Source organism: Thalassophryne amazonica, chromosome 12, assembly GCF_902500255.1.
Source record: "Thalassophryne amazonica chromosome 12, fThaAma1.1, whole genome shotgun sequence".
Lineage (NCBI taxonomy): Eukaryota > Metazoa > Chordata > Actinopteri > Batrachoidiformes > Batrachoididae > Thalassophryne > Thalassophryne amazonica.
In genome coordinates, this window is record NC_047114.1 from 32,431,015 (window position 1) to 32,451,044 (window position 20,030).

At 43.8% G+C, this 20,030-nt stretch overlaps 1 protein-coding gene across 1 annotated transcript; it reads right to left on the bottom strand.

The window, feature by feature from the left end:
• Positions 1-11,216: 11,216 nt before the first annotated feature.
• zgc:153913 (carboxypeptidase N subunit 2) lies at positions 11,217-13,053 on the bottom strand. The gene is made up of 2 exons (XM_034183945.1): positions 13,015-13,053; positions 11,217-12,860 (listed from the first exon to the last, which is right to left on the bottom strand). The coding sequence occupies exon 2, from the start codon at positions 12,851-12,853 to the stop codon at positions 11,288-11,290; it is 1,566 nt and encodes a 521-aa protein (XP_034039836.1). The 5' UTR covers positions 12,854-12,860; positions 13,015-13,053; the 3' UTR covers positions 11,217-11,287.
• Between the last annotated feature and the right edge of the window lie 6,977 nt (positions 13,054-20,030).

The following is a 20,030-nucleotide window of genomic DNA, read 5'->3' on the forward strand; positions in this document are numbered from 1 at the left end:
AGGTCAGGGCTGTCAGGGGGCTAACTACCTGACTGTAGCCCTTAATGAACCTCCTATAGAAATTAGCAAAGCCGAGGAACTGTTGCAGCTTCCTACGGCTTGTTGGTTGAGGCCAATCTCTCACCGCCGCAACCTTGGCCGGATCAGGGGCGACGGAGTTGGAGGAGATTATAAACCCCAGGAAGGACAAAGACGCGCGGTGAAACTCGCACTTCTCGCCCTTCACAAACAGTCGGTTCTCTAACAACCGCTGCAGGACCTGATGTACATGCTGGACATGGGTCTCAGGATCCGGAGAAAAGATGAGAATATTGTCCAGATATACGAAGACGAATCGGTGCAGGAAGTCCCGCAAGACGTCGTTAACCAAGGCTTGGAACGTCGCGGGGGCGTTGGTGAGGCCGAACGGCATGACCAGGTACTCAAAGTGACCTAACGGGGTGTTAAATGCCGTCTTCCATTCGTCTCCCTTCCGGATCCGAACCAGGTGATACGCATTCCTAAGATCCAGCTTAGTAAAGATTTTGGCTCCATGCAGGGGGGTGAACACGGAATCTAACAATGGCAACGGGTATCGGTTGCGAACCGTAATCTCATTCAGCCCCCTGTAATCAATACATGGACGAAGTCCGCCATCTTTCTTGCCCACAAAAAAGAAACCTGCCCCCATCGGGGAGGTGGAGTTCCGGATCAGCCCGGCAGCTAATGAGTCCCGGATATAGGTCTCCATTGATTCGCGCTCAGGTCGTGAGAGGTTGTACAGCCTGTTGGACGGGAACTCAACGCCTGGAACCAAATCAATGGCACAATCGTACGGACGGTGCGGGGGAAGGGTGAGTGCCAGATCCTTGCTGAAGATGTCAGCAAGATCGTGGTACTCAACCGGCACTGCTGTCAGATTGGGAGGGACTTTGACCTCCTCCTTAGCCTGTGAACCGGGAGGAACCGAGGATCCTAAACACCCCCGATGGCAGGTTTCGCTCCACTGAACCACCACCCCAGACGGCCAATCAATCCGGGGATTGTGCTTCAACATCCATGGGATGCCCAAAATCACGCGGGAGGTAGAAGGAGTCACAAAAAACTCAATCTCCTCCCGATGGTTTCCAGACACTACCAGAGTTACTGGTTGTGTCTTGTGTGTGAGTAAAGGGAGGAGGGTGCCATCTAGTGCCCGCACCTGCAATGGCGAAGGAAGCGCCACCAGAGGGAGCCCTACCTCCCTTGCCCATCTGCTGTCTAGCAGATTCCCTTCTGACCCCGTGTCCACCAGTGCTCGGGCTTGAAGGGTTAAATCCCCGCTCAGGATTGTGACTGGGAGTCGTGTGGCAATTTGTGTGTGTCTCACTTGAATGGTTTGACCCCTCCTTAGCCCAGTCTCTAAGGGCGGTTGTTGTTGTTTTGGCCGTTTGGGGCAGTTTCTCTGTGTGTGCTCAGTTGAGCTGCAGAGAAAACACTCTCCACGGATCAGCCTCCCCATTTTGGCCCTGTGCGTTTCCCTAACAATGTCAGCAGGGGGAGCTGTTGCCCCACAAAGCGCTGCGGCTGTGGAGCGTGGGGAGGGCGGCGCCTTATCGAACCCGGAAGGGAGAGGGGCGGCGTGTATCCGGTCACGTCCTTCGCCTCGCTCCCGACGGCGTTCCTCCAACCGATTGTCTAACCGTATAACGAGATCGATAAGCCCATCTAAATCCCGCGGTTCCTCCTTAGCTACCAGCTGCTCCTTCAGAACCAACGACAGTCCGTTTATGAAGGCGGCGCGGAGCGCAACGTTATTCCAGCCGGACCTCGCAGCCGCGATGCGGAAGTTGACTGCATAAGCGGCTGCGCTCTCGCGTCCCTGTCTCATTGACAGCAGCACAGTTGAAGCGGTCTCTCCTCTGTTAGGGTGATCAAACACTGTTCTGAACTCCCCCACAAACCCAGTGTATGCTGATAACAACCGTGAGTTCTGTTCCCAGAGCGCCGTAGCCCAGGCACGTGCTTTACCCCGAAGCAGAGCAATCACATAAGCTATTTTACTAGCATCTGACGCGTACATGACGGGACGTTGTGCGAAGACGAGCGAACACTGCATAAGAAAGTCCGCGCACGTCTCCACACAACCTCCGTACGGCTCAGGAGGGCTTATGTATGCTTCAGGGGATGGTGGGAGGGGTTGTTGAACCACCACTGGAACATTTATATCCTGCACAGGGTCGGCAGGAGGACGAGCTGCAGCAGCGCCCTGAGCGCTCGCCGCCATCTGTGCGGAGAGAGCCTCCACCCTGCGGTTCAGGAGGATGTTTTGCTCAGTCATTTGATCCAACCGAGCCGTAAAGGCGGTGAGAATGTGCTGCAGTTCACCAATCACGTCTCCTGCAGACGCCTGCGCTCCCTGCTCTCCCATTGGTCGTTCAACAGCCGGGTGACGCCGAAATATCCTGTTGGGAAAGTGTAGTGACACGGACCCACAACAGAGGGCGCAAATGAACGGTCAATAGATGAGCCAAAAAGTAACAATTTAATGTTGTGAATGTGCACAACGAACATACAGACAATCACAGAATATCATAACAGTCAATACACAGAGGTGACGTGTGGGCAGGCTCGAGGATAGAAGACGTCTGTCCTGAGAAGAGCCGGAACCACACGATTTCTGCCGCCCCAGAACCTGGTGAATACTGGAGCCGCCATGTCCCGAATTCCCAGGTGATCACCGTCCCCGACTGTCGGATCTGGTACTGCTGGCGAAGAACAAAGACAGTCAAGTGTGGGTGTGTGTACACCCAGTAACAACAACGGTGGGAATGCCACCTCCACCTCTCATTCAATATGTTGCAGCGGTCTCAGCTGAAAAGGAGCGCCGTCTTGCACAGCCTCCTCACAAACGACCGGTTCTCCTGCAAATTCTCACAATAACAGAGTTACAAATCTCACAAAAAGGCTGAGAGTATTACCTCCTATGAAGTATGATATCTCGGCAACGAGGTGGAGATGACGTCTGGTCTTTATGGAGTGAGATGATGTTGAGTAGATGGGTGACAGCTGTCAAGAGGTAATGAGCGACAGCTGTCACCCCCGGCTGTGTCCATGGCGGCAGCGCCCTCTCGTGCCTGAAGCCCACACTTCAGGCAGGGCGCCCTCTGGTGGTGGGCCAGCAGTACCTCCTCTTCTGGCGGCCCACACAACAGGATGAATATGTTAGTTTAAATGAGTCAACACCCCCGACTCACACTAACTGTCAGAATGCTAGTAGCATGGGCCGAGGCGGAGGATTAGCAGCAATCTTCCACTCCAGCTTTTTAATTAATCAAAAACCCAGACAGAGCTTTAATTCATTTGAAAGCTTGACTCTTAGTCTTGTCCATCCAAATTGGAAGTTTTATTTGTTGTTATCTATCGTCCACCTGGTCGTTACTGTGAGTTTCTCTGTGAATTTTCGGACCTTTTGTTTGACTTAGTGCTTAGCTCAGATAAGATAATTATAGTGGCCGATTTTAACATCCACACAGATGCTGAGAATGACAGCCTCAACACTGCATTTAATCTATTGTTAGACTCGATTGGCTTTGCTCAAAATGTAAATGAGTCCACCCACCACTTTAATCATACCTTATATCTTGTTCTGACTTATGGTATGGAAATTGAAGACTTAACAGTATTCCCTGAAAACCCCCTTCTGTCTGATCATTTCTTAATAACATTTACATTTACTCTGATGGACTACCCAGCAGTGGGGAATAAGTTTCATTACAGTAGAAGTCTTTCAGAAAGCGCTGTAACTAGGTTTAAGGATATGATTCCTTCTTTATGTTCTCCAATGCCATATACCAACACAGGGCAGAGTAGTTACCTAAACTCTGTGAGTGAGATAGATTATCTTGTCAATAGTTTTATATCCTCATTGAGGACAACTTTGGATGCTGTAGCTCCTCTGAAAAAGAGAGCCTTAAATCAGAAGTGCCTGACTCCGTGGTATAACTCACAAACTCGCAGCTTAAAGCAGATAACCTGTAAATTGGAGAGGAAATGGCGTCTCACTAATTTAGAAGATCTTCACTTAGCCTGGAAAAAGAGTCTGTTGCTCTATAAAAAAGCCCTCCGTAAAGCTAGGACATCTTACTACTCATCACTAATTGAAGAAAATAAGAACAACCCCAGGTTTCTTTTCAGCACTGTAGCCAGGCTGACAAAGAGTCAGAGCTCTATTGAGCCGAGTATTCCTTTAACTTTAACTAGTAATGACTTCATGACTTTCTTTGCTAATAAAATTTTAACTATTAGAGAAAAAATTACTCATAACCATCCCAAAGACATATCATTCTCTTTGGCTGCTTTCAGTGATGCTGGTATTTGGTTAGACTCTTTCTCTCCGATTGTTCTGTCTGAGTTATTTTCATTAGTTACTTCCTCCAAACCATCAACATGTCTATTAGACCCCATTCCTACCAGGCTGCTCAAGGAAGCCCTACCATTAATTAATGCTTCGATCTTAAATATGATCAATCTGTCTTTATTAGTTGGCTATGTACCACAGGCTTTTAAGGTGGCAGTAATTAAACCATTACTTAAAAAGCCATCACTTGACCCAGCTATCTTAGCTAATTATAGGCCAATCTCCAACCTTCCTTTTCTCTCAAAAATTCTTGAAAGGGTAGTTGTAAAACAGCTAACTGATCATCTGCAGAGGAATGGTCTATTTGAAGAGTTTCAGTCAGGGTTTAGAATTCATCATAGTACAGAAACAGCATTAGTGAAGGTTACAAATGATCTTCTTATGGCCTCAGACAGTGGACTCATCTCTGTGCTTGTTCTGTTAGACCTCAGTGCTGCTTTTGATACTGTTGACCATAAAATTTTATTACAGAGAATAGAGCATGCCATAGGTATTAAAGGCACTGCGCTGCGTTGGTTTGAATCATATTTATCTAATAGATTACAATTTGTTCATGTAAATGGGGAATCTTCTTCACAGACTAAGGTTAATTATGGAGTTCCACAAGGTTCTGTTCTAGGACCAATTTTATTCACTTTATACATGCTTCCCTTATGCAGTATTATTAGACAGCATTGCTTAAATTTTCATTGTTACGCAGATGATACTCAGCTTTATCTATCCATGAAGCCAGAGGACACACACCAATTAGCTAAACTGCAGGACTGTCTTACAGACAGAAAGACATGGATGACCTCTAATTTCCTGCTTTTAAACTCAGATAAAACTGAAGTTATTGTACTTGGCCCCACAAATCTTAGAAACATGGTGTCTAACCAGATCCTTACTCTGGATGGCATTACCCTGATCTCTAGTAATACTGTGAGAAATGCGCGTATTAAACAAATATGTAGGACTGCTTTTTTGCATTTGCGCAATATCTCTAAAATTAGAAAGGTCTTGTCTCAGAGTGATGCTGAAAAACTAATTCATGCATTTATTTCCTCTAGGCTGGACTATTGTAATTCATTATTATCAGGTTGTCCTAAAAGTTCCCTGAAAAGCCTTCAGTTAATTCAAAATGCTGCAGCTAGAGTACTGACAGGGACTAGAAGGAGAGAGCATATTTCACCCATATTGGCCTCTCTTCATTGGCTTCCCATGATGCACTGAGTGTTTCTTTCTCTTTTTGCTCTGTATGCACCACTCTGCATTTAATCATTAGTGATTGAGCTCTGCTCTCTTCCACAGCATGTCTTTTTCCTGGTTTTCTCCCTCAGCCCCAACCAGTCCCAGCAGAAGACTGCCCCTCCCTGAGCCTGGTTCTGCTGGAGGTTTCTTCCTGTTAAAAGGGAGTTTTTCCTTCCCACTGTCGCCAAGTATTTGCTCACAGGGGGTCGTTTTGACCGTTGGGGTTTTTCTGTAATTATTGTATGGCCTTGCCTTACAATATAAAGCACCTTGGGGCAGCTGTTTGTTGTGATTTAGCGCTATATAAATAAAACTGATTTGATTTGATTTAATTCTAAGACAGATGCAGGCTGTATGACTATCGCTCCATTCAAATACTGAACAATACTGTTGAAACATGACTTGCTATAATCCTTTCAATTGCTAAGTCAAGCTTGAGATAATAATTTGTCAAACTGTGTTTGTCTTTTAGTGCACTTGAATATTGAACAATATGAAGTACAACTCTGACACCAGGGGCAACATGGTAGACTGAAGTCACAGTTCGGTTCATATTAGTGTGTAGACATCACGGTTCGGTACAAATTCAGTTTTTAACTACAGTATCTGTGAGCAGCAAGGAGCTGCTATCAGCCAGTTTAACACCATGAGATAAAGTGTAAATGTTAACAAATTGGATTACCTCTCGTCATTCACGTTGGGATGAATTTACTGTGCAGCGTGCTAACTATTTAGTTTTTCTGTCAGCAACGCATGAAGCCAGACTGCCTTCAATATTTTGACCATTTTACGAGTAAGTTCATTTTTGTGCAATTGACAGCATCTCATAAAACTCCAATCTGGGGTTCCCATGATGCACTGAGTGTTTCTTTCTCTTTTTGCTCTGTATGCACCACTCTGCATTTAATCATTAGTGATTGATCTCTGCTCCCCTCCACAGCATGTCTTTTTCCTGGTTCTCTCCCTCAGCCCCAACCAGTCCCAGCAGAAGACTGCCCCTCCCTGAGCCTGGTTCTGCTGGAGGTTTCTTCCTGTTAAAAGGGAGTTTTTCCTTCCCACTGTCGCCAAGTATTTGCTCACAGGGGGTCGTTTTGACCGTTGGGGTTTTTCTGTAATTATTGTATGGCCTTGCCTTACAATATAAAGCACCTTGGGGCAGCTGTTTGTTGTGATTTAGCGCTATATAAATAAAACTGATTTGATTTGATTTAATTCTAAGACAGATGCAGGCTGTATGACTATCGCTCCATTCAAATACTGAACAATACTGTTGAAACATGACTTGCTATAATCCTTTCAATTGCTAAGTCAAGCTTGAGATAATAATTTGTCAAACTGTGTTTGTCTTTTAGTGCACTTGAATATTGAACAATATGAAGTACAACTCTGACACCAGGGGCAACATGGTAGACTGAAGTCACAGTTCGGTTCATATTAGTGTGTAGACATCACGGTTCGGTACAAATTCAGTTTTTAACTACAGTATCTGTGAGCAGCAAGGAGCTGCTATCAGCCAGTTTAACACCATGAGATAGGGGGTTGTTTTGACCATTGGGGTTTTTCCGAAATTATTGTATGGCTTTGCCTTACAGTATAAAGTGCCTTGGGGCAACTGTTTGTTGTGATTTGGTGCTTTATAAATAAAATTGATTTGATTTGGATTTGATTTGATCTTGTCACGCCCGGTGTGAACACGGCATTAGAATTAGAAAGCTTCACTTTAAAATATTAGACCTCCAAAGTGATTTTGATAGTCTTCACAAAAGGTTAGAAACTTTAGTGTGGGAAGAGGACCATAATAAGATCACAAAGTTCATAGTTAAAATTCAAATGTCTGAGCATTTAAAAAGTAAGGAGTGGCAAATCAGGAAGTTTCACAACCTTTTAGTGCAGAAAGGGCTTACTTTCACAGGCAGTGGGGGTAGTTATAAAGATGCACCCAGACAAATTAGGAATTCCTACAGGCAGATCCATGGTTGTGCAATGGGGTCTCCGGTATCCCCCATTGTGGCCAATCTGTACATGGAGTTAGTGGAGAAGAGAGCCTTGGCATCATTCACGGGCATCTCTCCCAGTCACTGGTTGAGATATGTCGTTGGCACATGGGTTAAAATCAACCAACAGGAAGTGGAGGCCTTTACAGAACACATCAAGTTGGTGGATTCCAATATCAAGTTCACATGTGAGGATGCCAGAAACAACCATTTAGCCTTCTCGGACTGTGATGTTACGATTGGAGACAACAGGCAGCTCCAGACAAGGGTTTACAGAAAACACACTCACACTGACCAATATCTACTCTTTGGCTCAAACCACCCCCTTGAACACAAGCTTGGGGTGATCAGGACTCTAAAACACAGAGCCCTACAGGTGCACACAACTACAGAGGCAAGGGCTAAAAAACAACAACATGTCTGGAAAGCCCTCACAGTATGTGGGTACCCATGATGGTCCCTGGATAAAGTGCAGAAGTCCCAAAGAAAAAGAGACCAGACAGACAGGAGACAGAGCCAAGAAGAAGAGTGTCTCTCCAGGGGTAGGGTAAAAACTACAGAGGATCTTCAGACAGCACAAAATCCCAGTTTACTTTAAACCTGTTAACACCTTGAGACAGAAATTAGTTCACCCTAAGGACAGGATCCCTAGTTACAAACAGAGCAAAGTAGTGTATTCTATCAGATGTCAGGAAAACTGTAACGAACACTACATAGGTGAGACGAAGCAGCTGTTGCACAAAAGGCTATACCAGCACCGCAGAAAGGGCTCCGGTAAACCTCAGTCTGCAGTTCATCTCCACCTTAAAGACAGTAACCGCCCGTTTGAGGACAAGGAAGTTAAAATCTTAGCCAGAGAAAAGAAATGGTTTGAGAGGGGAGTGAAGGAAGCTTTGTATATGTGAAACAGTTGAAACCCAGCCTTAACCGGGAGGGGGTCTGAGACACGCTTTGTCCCTGTTTACAATGGGGTACTCAGGTCAAAGCAGTTTCACTCTTTTGTTCATGGTAATGAGTCATTCACGTCATCAGGAGAGTCGTCAGGAGAGGCGTCAGTCCCATCAATGGAGGGACAGCTGCCCTGTCATTAGGAGGGTGCTAACTAGAGTACAATAGGTGCTAATTAGAGCAATTGTTAGTCACTGCCAATAGCAGTTTGCCTCTCAGTAGGAAGGGGTCTTGTTAGGTTTAAAACTCCAGCTTTTGCTGGCTTCTGTTTGTTCTTCTCTACAAGAGTCAAGACAGAAGTCAGACTACCAGAGGAAGAAATTTAGCTGAGGAAGCTTCTGTGATTAGAAGCGAAACGTCCTTGCGTCAAGCAACCCAGTGCAGTCGAAGATTCAAGCTTCTCTACTACACAGTGTAACTTTCAATAGCAGCCAACAATATTACCTTCTGATGGTGCTTGTGGATCTCTAAGGTTTTGGACCTTTTGCTAAGTACAGTGGATTTTCAATTCACCAAGGATGAACATCAGTCATCCAAATGCTTTTCCTTTTTTCTAACACTTTAAAACCATACGTGCCTTGGCTTGGTAAGTTATCTGTGACGGACTAGAGTCATGTCAAGGGAGAGTCGTTAACCTCATCCACTCACACTGTGAAATCTGGGGATAGGCATCAGCATCAGTGTGTCTCATGGGCCTATACAAGATGACCTCTTCTTAAATGTCGGCACAGTGGGATTTGTCTGGGCTTGTTCAAGCAGTCATGTAAAATAAAACTTTTGTTTGCATGCAATTTATGAACCTTTTAACTGTGGGGTCCTAATAGCCCCTAAAGCTACAGTTACTTGTACGGTTGTGATAGCCAGTTAAACTAAACAGAGGTTACTAAGTCAAGAGTTTTAACAAAAATATCACTTTAACTATTTAGGAATTAAAGCTATTTTTTATCCACATGTAGCAAGGTGAAGTCCAGATTGAAAAGATGTTCCTACTAGTTTGGCTAGCGGAGAATTCCCCTTTGGCTGACCTGGTAGAGTTTTGGTCTTCAGTTTGAGCAGTCTGGTGTTCGAATCCCACCCCCATCCTGGCCACAAAGATAGGTCCTCCGATCACACACAGTCTTTCCATTTTCACAGGGCATAAGTAAGAGAACACACTAAATATACAGATTACACTAAACTACAGATACAACTGTTCATGGACTGGCACCTCCCTACCTAGCTGACCTAATTAAACCTTACATACCTCCCCGGGCTTTGCGTTCTCAGGGTGCAGGACTACTTTGTGTCCCTAGGGTGAATAAGAAGTCTGCGGGTCATAGAGCTTTCTCTTATCGTGCCCGTTCTGTGGAATGATCTCCTCGCATCAATAAAACAGTCAGATTCTGTGGAGACTTTCAAGTCCAGACTTAATACGCACTTATTTTTCCTTTTGTATGGCTAGCATACTGGCATAGTATAGTTCTGCGCTTTTTACTCTTTTAATTCATTTTATTAGGAAACGGAGCGTGGCGCAGCCTCAACTTTACATAAATTCTGTGTCTTTTAGTGAAGCTTAGGGATAGTGGCCGGGAATCACCTTTGTATCCCGTTTTTCTTGTTGTTTAATGCTGGCAAATTATACTGTATTTCTTGTCTTTCTGATGCCTGATTGTTTTTTTTTTTCTCTCTGTTTAAGGTGCAACTCCATCCAGAGATGGGTGTGGTATTTGTGCTGAAAACACTCCTGTCCTGTGCACCAACAGCATTTCTTGTATATTCCTTTTGTGAATTGTTCTGTAATTTATGTCTGTAGCATGGCCCAAGCAGAAGGTCACCCCTTTGAGTCTGGTCTGCTTGAGGTTTCTTCCTCAGAGGGAGTTTTTCCTTACCACTGTTGCTCTGGGGGTTAGTAAGGTTAGTCCTTACTTGTGTGAAGCGCCTCGAGGCAACTCTGTTGTGATTTGGTGCTATATAAATGCAAATAAATTGAAAATGAAATTGATTATTTTAACACAAATACAGTAACATCTTGTGCAAGTGTCTTCAGTCATTTTGCATAAATATGTTGTACTCATTGTTCTCACTGTAAAAAACAAACAAAAAAACAAAATAATGTTTACTGTTTCCGCACTTTGGAAAACAATTTCCTTCGGGATTAATAAAGCTCTTGCTTATTAGTTTTTTGGACAATTCAGGGGACAGATACATAAACATTTCCACATCACTGAACAAGTTTTGGATGTCATTTACATTATTCATCCAGAAATATATATACTGTATGGTAAATCTGGAGTCAGCAGTGACTGGGCAAGAAGGAGGCTAGTGAGGGAAGCCACCAAGACAGCCATGACAACTCTGAATAAATTATAGGCTTCTGTTGCTGTGACTGGACAGACTGGATAATGCCACTTTTGTCTGTTGCACGACCAGATACAGTATCTGTACCTCTAGGAGGTTGTAAGCATGACACCTTACGGCGTAACATAATTTTTATGGGCACAGCATTTATCGCTGTAACCAAATACCATAAAGTCAAGCAGTGTGACATCAGACACAAGCAATATTCCATTCAAGGAATCCTGTCACCTGGACTAAACACTCCAGTCTATGAGCCATCTAGCTGTTTAAATATGTGAAACGAACTGTATGCGACTCATAATCTGAAAGAAAACATGATGCATAAATGTCAGCATTGTATATTTGCAAACATAGTGTGACTCACAAGGAGATTTACAAACGGAATGACAGTTGAACAATGCTAAAATGGATTTGTCATATTGCTACACTGCAAATGTTCAGGCCACTCCATTTTCAAAACATGCTCATTTAAAGTTCCATCATCCTGCAGAAATTGTACCCTCACCATCAGTGGAGAACATTTCTGCACTTGACACTTGACGGTCATGGTGTCATTTGAAGCACTGAGGATACAACTGCCCAAATCATGAGTCTCATGTTTAGATGTTTGGCACACCAGCTGGTCTTTACCAACAGATACAACAGCATGTCTTTTCAAAAGATCAGGGCTCTCACAGAGCATTCGATCAAGCATTTCTACATCTTGGCTGTTTTTAAGCACCCAGTCATGAACGTACCACATGTTGCAGTCACATTTCCAGGGGTTTCCGTGCAGTCTCACCATGTGCTGGAGGCCAAAGTGATCAAACAGGCCCAATGGGAGAGTTTGCAGCTGGTTCTCTGACATGTAGAGCTGCTGAATCAGTTGCTGGTCCTTAAACAGTTGGGCATCAAGCACATGTAGATTGTTCTTGTGGAGGTCAATGGCCCTAATGCTGAAAAGACTGTTGAAGATGGTTTCGGGCAGCAAGGTGAGCCGGTTTTCAGAGAGGTCCAGGTTCTCCAAAGCTGTAACATTTCTGAAAATGTCATCAGGAAGTGTCGAGAGCTGATTGGAGGACAAGATGAGGTCAGTTAGAGAAGTCAAACTGCTGATCGAGGAGAGTTCAACCAGTCTGTTGCCTTTCAGGTTGAGTTCCTTCAAATTTGAGGCCTCGATTCCAAACACCTTATCGCCAAAAGTGGTGAGTACGTTTCTTCGGAGGTTCAACTCCTTTAATTTGCTTAAACCTGAGAAGATGTTGTCAGGGAGTTCTGCTATTTTGTTTCCCTCCAAGCTAAGCTCTGTCAAGTGAGAAACACCATAGAACGTATCAAATGAAAGACTGCGTAAGAGGTTGTTGTTAATTTTCAGACTGTTCAGACTATCCAGACCAAAAAATGTCTGTTTGGTCACTTCTTCAAGGCTATTCAGGGATAAATCTAGAAGATTCAGATTATGGAGCTTCACAAAAAGAAATGTGGGCAGATGTGAGATGTTGTTGCCCTTCAGCTGCAGACTCCTTAGACTTTGAAGAGAGTCAAACATGCCTGGGAGCACGGTCTTGAACCTGTTGTAGTTGAGCAACAGTTTCGTCAGGTTGCCCAGCTTTGAAAAGGTTCCCAGGAACAAATGCTCAAGCCGAGGGTTCCCGCTGATCTCCAACTCCTCCAACTCAGTTAGATTCTCAAAGGCTTGAGAATGAATGCTTCGTAGAGCATTGTTAAAGAAGATGAGCCTGGTGAGTTGGGGGCTGCCTAGTAGGTTGTTGGGGAACACGTATGACACGGCTGTCGTCATAACAATAAAGTCCTTGACTTGCCTGGAGATGCTCTGGGGTAAAGATGCCATTCGTTCATCAGCACACAGTACCTGTGTGGACATGAAACACTGGCATGCAGCAGGACAAAGATTTTCTGTCTCTGTGTTGCCCTTGTAACAGAAAAGCAGCATCAGGCACAAGCTGAGGCCCAACTCTTTACCCATTTTTCCACTGTGAAAACATAAACTTTTATTAACAGAAAGCCACAGCTGATTTAAGAGAGGACACGCATGCAGTAACTTTATATTACAAAGCAAATAAGTCATTTTTAATAGCATTAACAACTGTGTTTCTACAGAGTAAACAGAAGGAAAGTTCAGCATACCTCCGTGTTGCAGCACCGGTCACACAGCACTGTGTGTGGACGTAAGAGCCCGCTGACACACACTGCATTACAACAAATCTGAATTGAGCAAGACAAAACCTTTGGTCTGTGTTCAGGTCCTGCTGTGGGTTTATTTACTCACATCAACAACAGAAAGTCTGCCTGAGATCAGGAGACATTCCTGTAATTCATTAAATCAGCTGTAATATGCAGTACACACAGCATACTTTTGTTGTATCCAAATATATGATGAAAACTACAATAGCACTTAAGAGTGCAAACCTGCCCCAAGGTCCAACAGGCAACGTCCCTGTTGCCATTTTCTTTTTATCCCTTTAGCTTTGATAGTGATAGTTATTCCTTTGATGTCTTCTCTAATACTCCTAGATCCTGATTTTTGATCTTTAGTCTTGATGTTTACTCTTTATTTGTCATCTTTGATTGCTGATCTATGATACCCATCACCAAGCTTGATCTTGATTGGTGTTCTTTACTCATCACTCATTTTTAACCCTGACTAGATACTGTAGATTCCATAGACTGTCAAAAAGAATGGACACACCGTCTGTGACATCACCCATTTCACATTTTCTGAAGAGCAGATTTGTATAGGTTGACTCTGGATGTCACCATTTTGGCAGAGCCTGACTTTACCAAAATCACTGCTAACCTGTTAGATACAGTTGTATGCAAACGTTTGGGCACCCCTGATAATTTTCATGATTTTCCTTTATAAATCATTGGTTGCCTGGATAAGAAATTTCAGATAATTATATCATATAGCAGACAAACACACTGATATTTGAGAAGTGAAATGAAGTTTCTAGTATTTACAGAAAGTGTGCAGTAATTATTTAAACAAAATTGGGCAGGTGCATAAATTTGGGCACCCTTGTCATTTTATTGATTTGAATACATTTAGCACTAACTATTGGAACACAAAATTGGTTTGGTAAGCTCATTTACCCTTCACCTCCTGACACAGGTGAATCCAATCACGAGAAAGGGTATTTAAAGTGGCCATTTGCAAATGTTTCCCCTCTTTGCATCTCCTCTAATGAGTGGCAACATGGGAACCTCTAAAGAACTCAAATGACCTGAAAACAAAGATTGTTCAACATTATGGTTTAGGGGAAGGATACAAAAAGCTATCTCAGAGATTTCAGCTGTCAGTTTCCACTATGAGGAACATAGTGAGGAAATGGAAGACCGCAGCACAGTACTAGTTAAGGCCCAAAGTGCCACGCCTAGAAAAATCTCAGATAAACTGAAGCGAAGGATGGTGAGAAGAGTCATAGTCAACCCACAGACCTGCTCCAAAGAACTACAACATGATTTTGCTGCAGATAGTGTCTCTGTGCATCGTTCAGCTATACAGCACACTTTGCACAAGGAGATGCTGTATTGTAGAGGAAGCCTTTTCTGCGCATATGCCACAAACGCTTGAGGAGTTGCTTGAGGTTTGCTAAAGCACATTTGGACGTGCCAGCTTCATTTTGGAATAAGGTGCTGTAGACTGATGACACTAAAATTGAGTTATTTGGACATAACAAGGGGTGGTATGCATGGCAGAAAAAAACACAGCATTCCAAGAAAAACACTACAGCAAAATGTGGAGGTGGTTCCATCACGCTGTAGGGCTGTGTGGCCAGTGCAGGTACTGGAAATCTTATTAAAGTTGAGGGTCACATGGATTCCAGTCAGTATCAGCAGATTCTTGAGAACAATGTTCAAGAATCAGTGATTAAGTTGAAGTTGCGCCAGGGCTGGATCTTTCAACAAGACAATGACTCTAAACACTGCTCAAAATCTACAAAGGCTTTCATGCAGAGGAACAAGTACAACATTCTGGAATGGCCATCTCAGTCCCCAGACCTGAATATTATTGAAAATCTGTAGTGTGATTTTAAGCGGGCCATACTCAGAAACCAACAACAAACCTGACTGGAGATGTTTTGTAAAGACGAATGGTCCAAAATACCTTCAACCAGAATCCAGACTCTCATTGGAAGCTATAGGAAGTGTTTTTATAGGCTGTTATTTCTGCAAAAGGAGGATCTACTAAATATTGATGTATTTTTTCTGTTGGGGTGCCCATGCACCTGCCTAATTTTGTTTAAAGATATTTTGCACACTTTCTGTAAATCCTACAAACTTCATTTCACTTCTCAAATATCACTGTTTGTCTGCTATATGATATATTTAACTGAAATTGCTGATCCAAACAACCAATGATTTATAAAGGGAAATCATGGAAATCATTAGGGGTGCCCAAACTTTTACATACAACTGTATATTAGTGTGTTTATCTATTATTTTGTTTTCTTTGCTATTTGTTTTGGTATTAAGTAATTACTTTACTTAAATGATTATAGTCTTAGTTTGATATACTTTTAGTCTGTTATCTGTTTGAATGTGCATGTCAAACTGGGATGAACCAGTTTTACCACTTAGAAAAAAGAGATTCAGGTTATAATATAAATCATATGTCCCCTTATCACATGGGTTATGGGCAGGTGGGCGGGACCTCCCCTGAATGCCCACAGGGTGTTATGTGCCGACGCGGGTTGAGAAGCGGACCTGCGTCTGACGGAACCCAGTGCTAAAACAACCAGAAAGCGGTTCCAAAAACAAAACAATTTTATTTTTCCCCCTTCTGTGCAGTACAAAGTGTACAAACGTAAACTGCGTCAGTCTGGCGGAGTGAAGGATGGCACGCTCTCCAGCGCCCAAAAGGATCGAAGCCCGGCGCTTCTGGACCCACGGTCACCGCCAAACACCCCCCAGGTGGACACGACAAACCGACTCTGCGAAGGATAGAAAAGGTAAGTCAGCAGCTACAACTAATATCCTTCAAAGGCACACACTATCAGCAACACATTCAGGTCTGAATTTAAGCTTTATATAAATGAGCAGCTTCTCACAACAGGTGGAGGATCATCAGTCCGCATGCCACGGCCGTGAGAAGCGAGCTGCACAATTCTCATCAATGTTCACATATACTGCATAACAAAATACCAAGTTACTGTTAACAATTATTCAGACAATCAAATCACCTCTGATGTGTGCTGACAGCATGTGTCCCTCACCCGTCCTCCTTCACAGGCACGATGTGTCAAACCCAGGCGCGGTCCTCAGCGTCTCACAAACGAACATCACAAGGTCGAGTTCCCGGCAATTCTGCTTGAATCACACATGGCTTAAATGCAGAACGCCATCTCATTATCTGCTTCAGCTGAAAGTCTTTAAGGTTGCACGTGAGCACCATCCACAGGTGCTGCACATCACGTTGATGAGGGTGAAGGACTCTTCTGCCAGCACCTTCTCCACAGACAATAAATCAGTTTGCATACCACCTGGAGAGCAAAGAAAAGAAAAGAACACAAAAATGTCCAGCCAAACCCCCCCAACACACGGACCAATAAGGAAACGATTTTGCGTAAATGGTCTGCCTTTGTCACGCCCATGTTGTGCTTTATAAAAACTGTTTTAGTCCATTGTACAGCTGGCTCTCCTGCAAGAGAGAAGTTCTTTTCTGTGTCCTACAAGTAGCCTTTACAGGTTTTCTATGTCAGCAACATTTTATTAAGTCTTAAAGTAAACAAATATGAAATTGGTCACTGGACATAAATAAACTTTACATGGTGGATCCTTGATCTCTGGACATAGATAGAAAAAAATTTGTAGTTTTTGTCAGAAACTTTCAGACATTAATGGCATGGATGTCTCTCCATACATCTGAACTGAGCTCAGCTGGCTGTTGGAATCTGCAGGGCTGCAGCCACACAGTCTTGGGGTGCTGCACGTCAGCCAGGATGTTTTGGATGGAAAAAAAAACATTTTGATCGATTTCAGCTTATTGTTTCTATTACACTGTTTGGAAAGAGATGTCATTTGATTTAAACAGCGATTCGCTTTGAAGTTATTAATTCCGAGCGGACTCTATCTTTCTAACTTGACTCAGCGGCGCAGCATTTGGAGCAATGTAACGGAAGACAATTCTCATTTCTTTCTCACAAGACAAGAGTCCCAGTTAGTCACTTTAATCCGCACAAAAGTGACTCTAACAGGCTTGAAGGGTTGAACGCAAATGCAAAACACAGGAGTACAACTCAACGGTGAAACGTTTACTGGAAGAACGGGCTGGGGTCGGTACACAGATAAGCAGTCCAAACAAAGCAACAGGATCAAAAACATCAGGCAAAGAGCGTGGTCGAGATACAAGCAGGTCGTCATCAAAAACCGATGAGGCAAACTAAGCAAGGCAGGAATACAAATACTGAGCTGGTAAGAAGGCACAAGGCGCATCAATCTGGCAAAGGACAGAGACAAACCGTGCAGCTTAAAAAGCACCCATGTGATTAACTACAACTCAAAACAGGTGTCTTGAGAAACTCCCAGAATCGAGTGTGGCCAGACAGAAGGAGACACCCACCACCAAGAGCGAAGAGAAGAAGGCAAGAAACAACAGGACAGAGTAAACCCAAGCAGAACTATAGAAAAAGAGACAGACAGGACACATAAACCACTCCACAACCCAGGAGCCTGACAGACTCACTATTGACAGATTTTAATGGCTTTGAGAGGGGATAAGAAGAGTTGCCGCTTCTGAAGAGGATCGAAGCAAAGATCCAACAAAGCAGCGGATCAAAGCACTGCTTCATTGGTTCAAGGTTCAAAGCAAAGCTTTGCTGCAGAAAAGGTTGATTACAGACCTGCTGCAGGGTCTGTAATCAACATAGAGAAATGATCATTTTTCCTGACAAACACCCTCAAAAACAACGGCCGATCTGAAGGACCAATAAGGGAATCATTAAGCAAAAAGGCTATTGATGTCGATGGATCGAATCATTTCTTAAAGATACCCAAAAAGAACCAGTCCTCGATACCCATACCTACTCAAGTTAGAAACACGCAGCAAGCAAAGCTTTTTTCTGTTATAGACCCAGAAATATTGACTCTGTCCACCACAAACTGTTATTTCAAAACCTTAAATTGTGCATGGATCAGTTTAACTGAAGGAACAAGTTCAGGTTATTTTTTAATCATATTTGTATTTCTACACACACACAAAATGAAATTGCACCATCCACACAGCCTTTCAGCACCTGCTGTCAACAGCTTCAGTGACTTGGCACCCAGTGGCCGCAACTGTAATTGCAATGTGCCCAATGTCAAGCTTTTCTGAAATCTTAGTGAGGTAACCTCATTTACCAAATTTCATCTTGACACAGTCTTTATAAGTATATTGTATCCACATCGGCCACACAGAAATACACAGACACACATACTGAAGGCCCCGTCACACATAGTGCGAATTTGGTTGATTTGCGCATAAACTGTGCATGAAGCAGGAATCATATGCAAAACGTGTAAAATCGTAGCTGCTAATGCCTCGTACACCTATTGCTACAACTATTTGTGCACACCAGCGGCTGAAAGACAGAGTGTGCGCTGTGCAAGCCCATCGAACCCTCTTGCAGCAGGTGTTGGCCAAATTCCAGGTGACACGCACACACATCTAACACCGCTCGCATGACACTTAGAAAATGTGTGGCCATTCGCATAATTAAAATGACAACTTTCAGCAGACAATCACTGTCGTGCTGGCAGTGAAATTTGTCTTAGTGCCCCAAGAGTGTGGCTTTGGTCTGTGAGCTGAACTGACAGGAGGTGTGGACACTGACAGAAGCTGCTGTGGAGATCTGTTGTCCGGAACTTCCCAGCTGGACAACACGTACTGTGTTTGGACGGATATGGACTGACAACTAGCCACTATGAAACGAGTGTGTCTGCTTGCTGTCATCACGTGGCCATAAATAAAAACATACATCACTGTGGCAACAGGCTGCAGAGAGCGCACACACTGCAGCCCATAAGAGAGGTTGCCCCCAGGCTGAAACAGACTGTCAGATCATAAACACGCAGCGGGCAATCTGACTGTCACATCACCCACGTGAGCTCTGTTCCACATGACACAGTGTCAGTCCTGTGGCGCACCGTCCACAAGACAAGCGTGTCGGGCAGGACGCACACGGGCAGGCTGGACATGCGCCAGCAGATGTGGACATGATGAGACAAGTGAACTGCTTCTCATTCATGTCATTTCATGACTGTATGTCTGTGACCATGGGTCATCTACAGAGGAACAGATGGATCATATTTCTATTGCCCACTTGATATGTGATTCAATATAATGCGACGTTTTTATATGGTGTGTGGTTTTATTATTTTTTTAATTCGTCCATGTCTTTCCTGATATCAGGCATTTTCCTGCACCTTTCACCAGCCAGCAATGGTAGCTCACTGACTACGTTTACATGCAGCCAATAACCCTTTCATAACAGGAATATTAGCAATAATCTGGTTGCGCACGGCCATGTAAACACCCGCAAAAACCCGAATATGCTCATATTCCAGTTTATAAAAACCAGAATATGACCCCTGGGTTACTCCTTTTCTAACCCAAATAACAGGTCATATAAACGCGCATCGGAATATCCCCATAGAAAGGAACATTATTTTGTGTTCTGCGCATGTCCTATCCGCAAGGAATCTTGGTCTTTTGAGTACGCCAACTACTTGTATGCAGCACACGCAATCCACAAAAGCAGAGGTAAACAAGCATGGGGAAATCCAGATACGGCAGCACAGCACCACACTTTTGGAGCAAGGAGGAAACCGAGTACTTCATTAGTATTGTGAAAGACATGAATATAATGTCTTTTATTGACGGTAGAAAGTACAGAGATAGCGACATTTACAAGAAGGTGGCCGAAAAGTTACGCAAAGCAGGATTTGCACAAATGCCAGACCAAATCAAGCACCGGTGGAAGACGTGCGTCGCTGTTTAGATGGGGACATTCCAAATGATACCAATGACCATGTATACAGGAGTAACTCTGCTTAAGCATGTAAACGGGTTTTTCCTAATGATTCAGAAACCGGAATATTGACCTTATCCTGAATATTAACGGCATGTAAACGTAGCCACTGATTAAGTTCCTGACTGGCAA

Excerpts from the sequence above, each read along its gene's own strand:
- zgc:153913 (XM_034183945.1), bottom strand. The coding sequence starts at position 12,853 with ATGGGTAAAGAGTTGGGCCTCAGCTTGTGCCTGATGCTGCTTTTCTGT.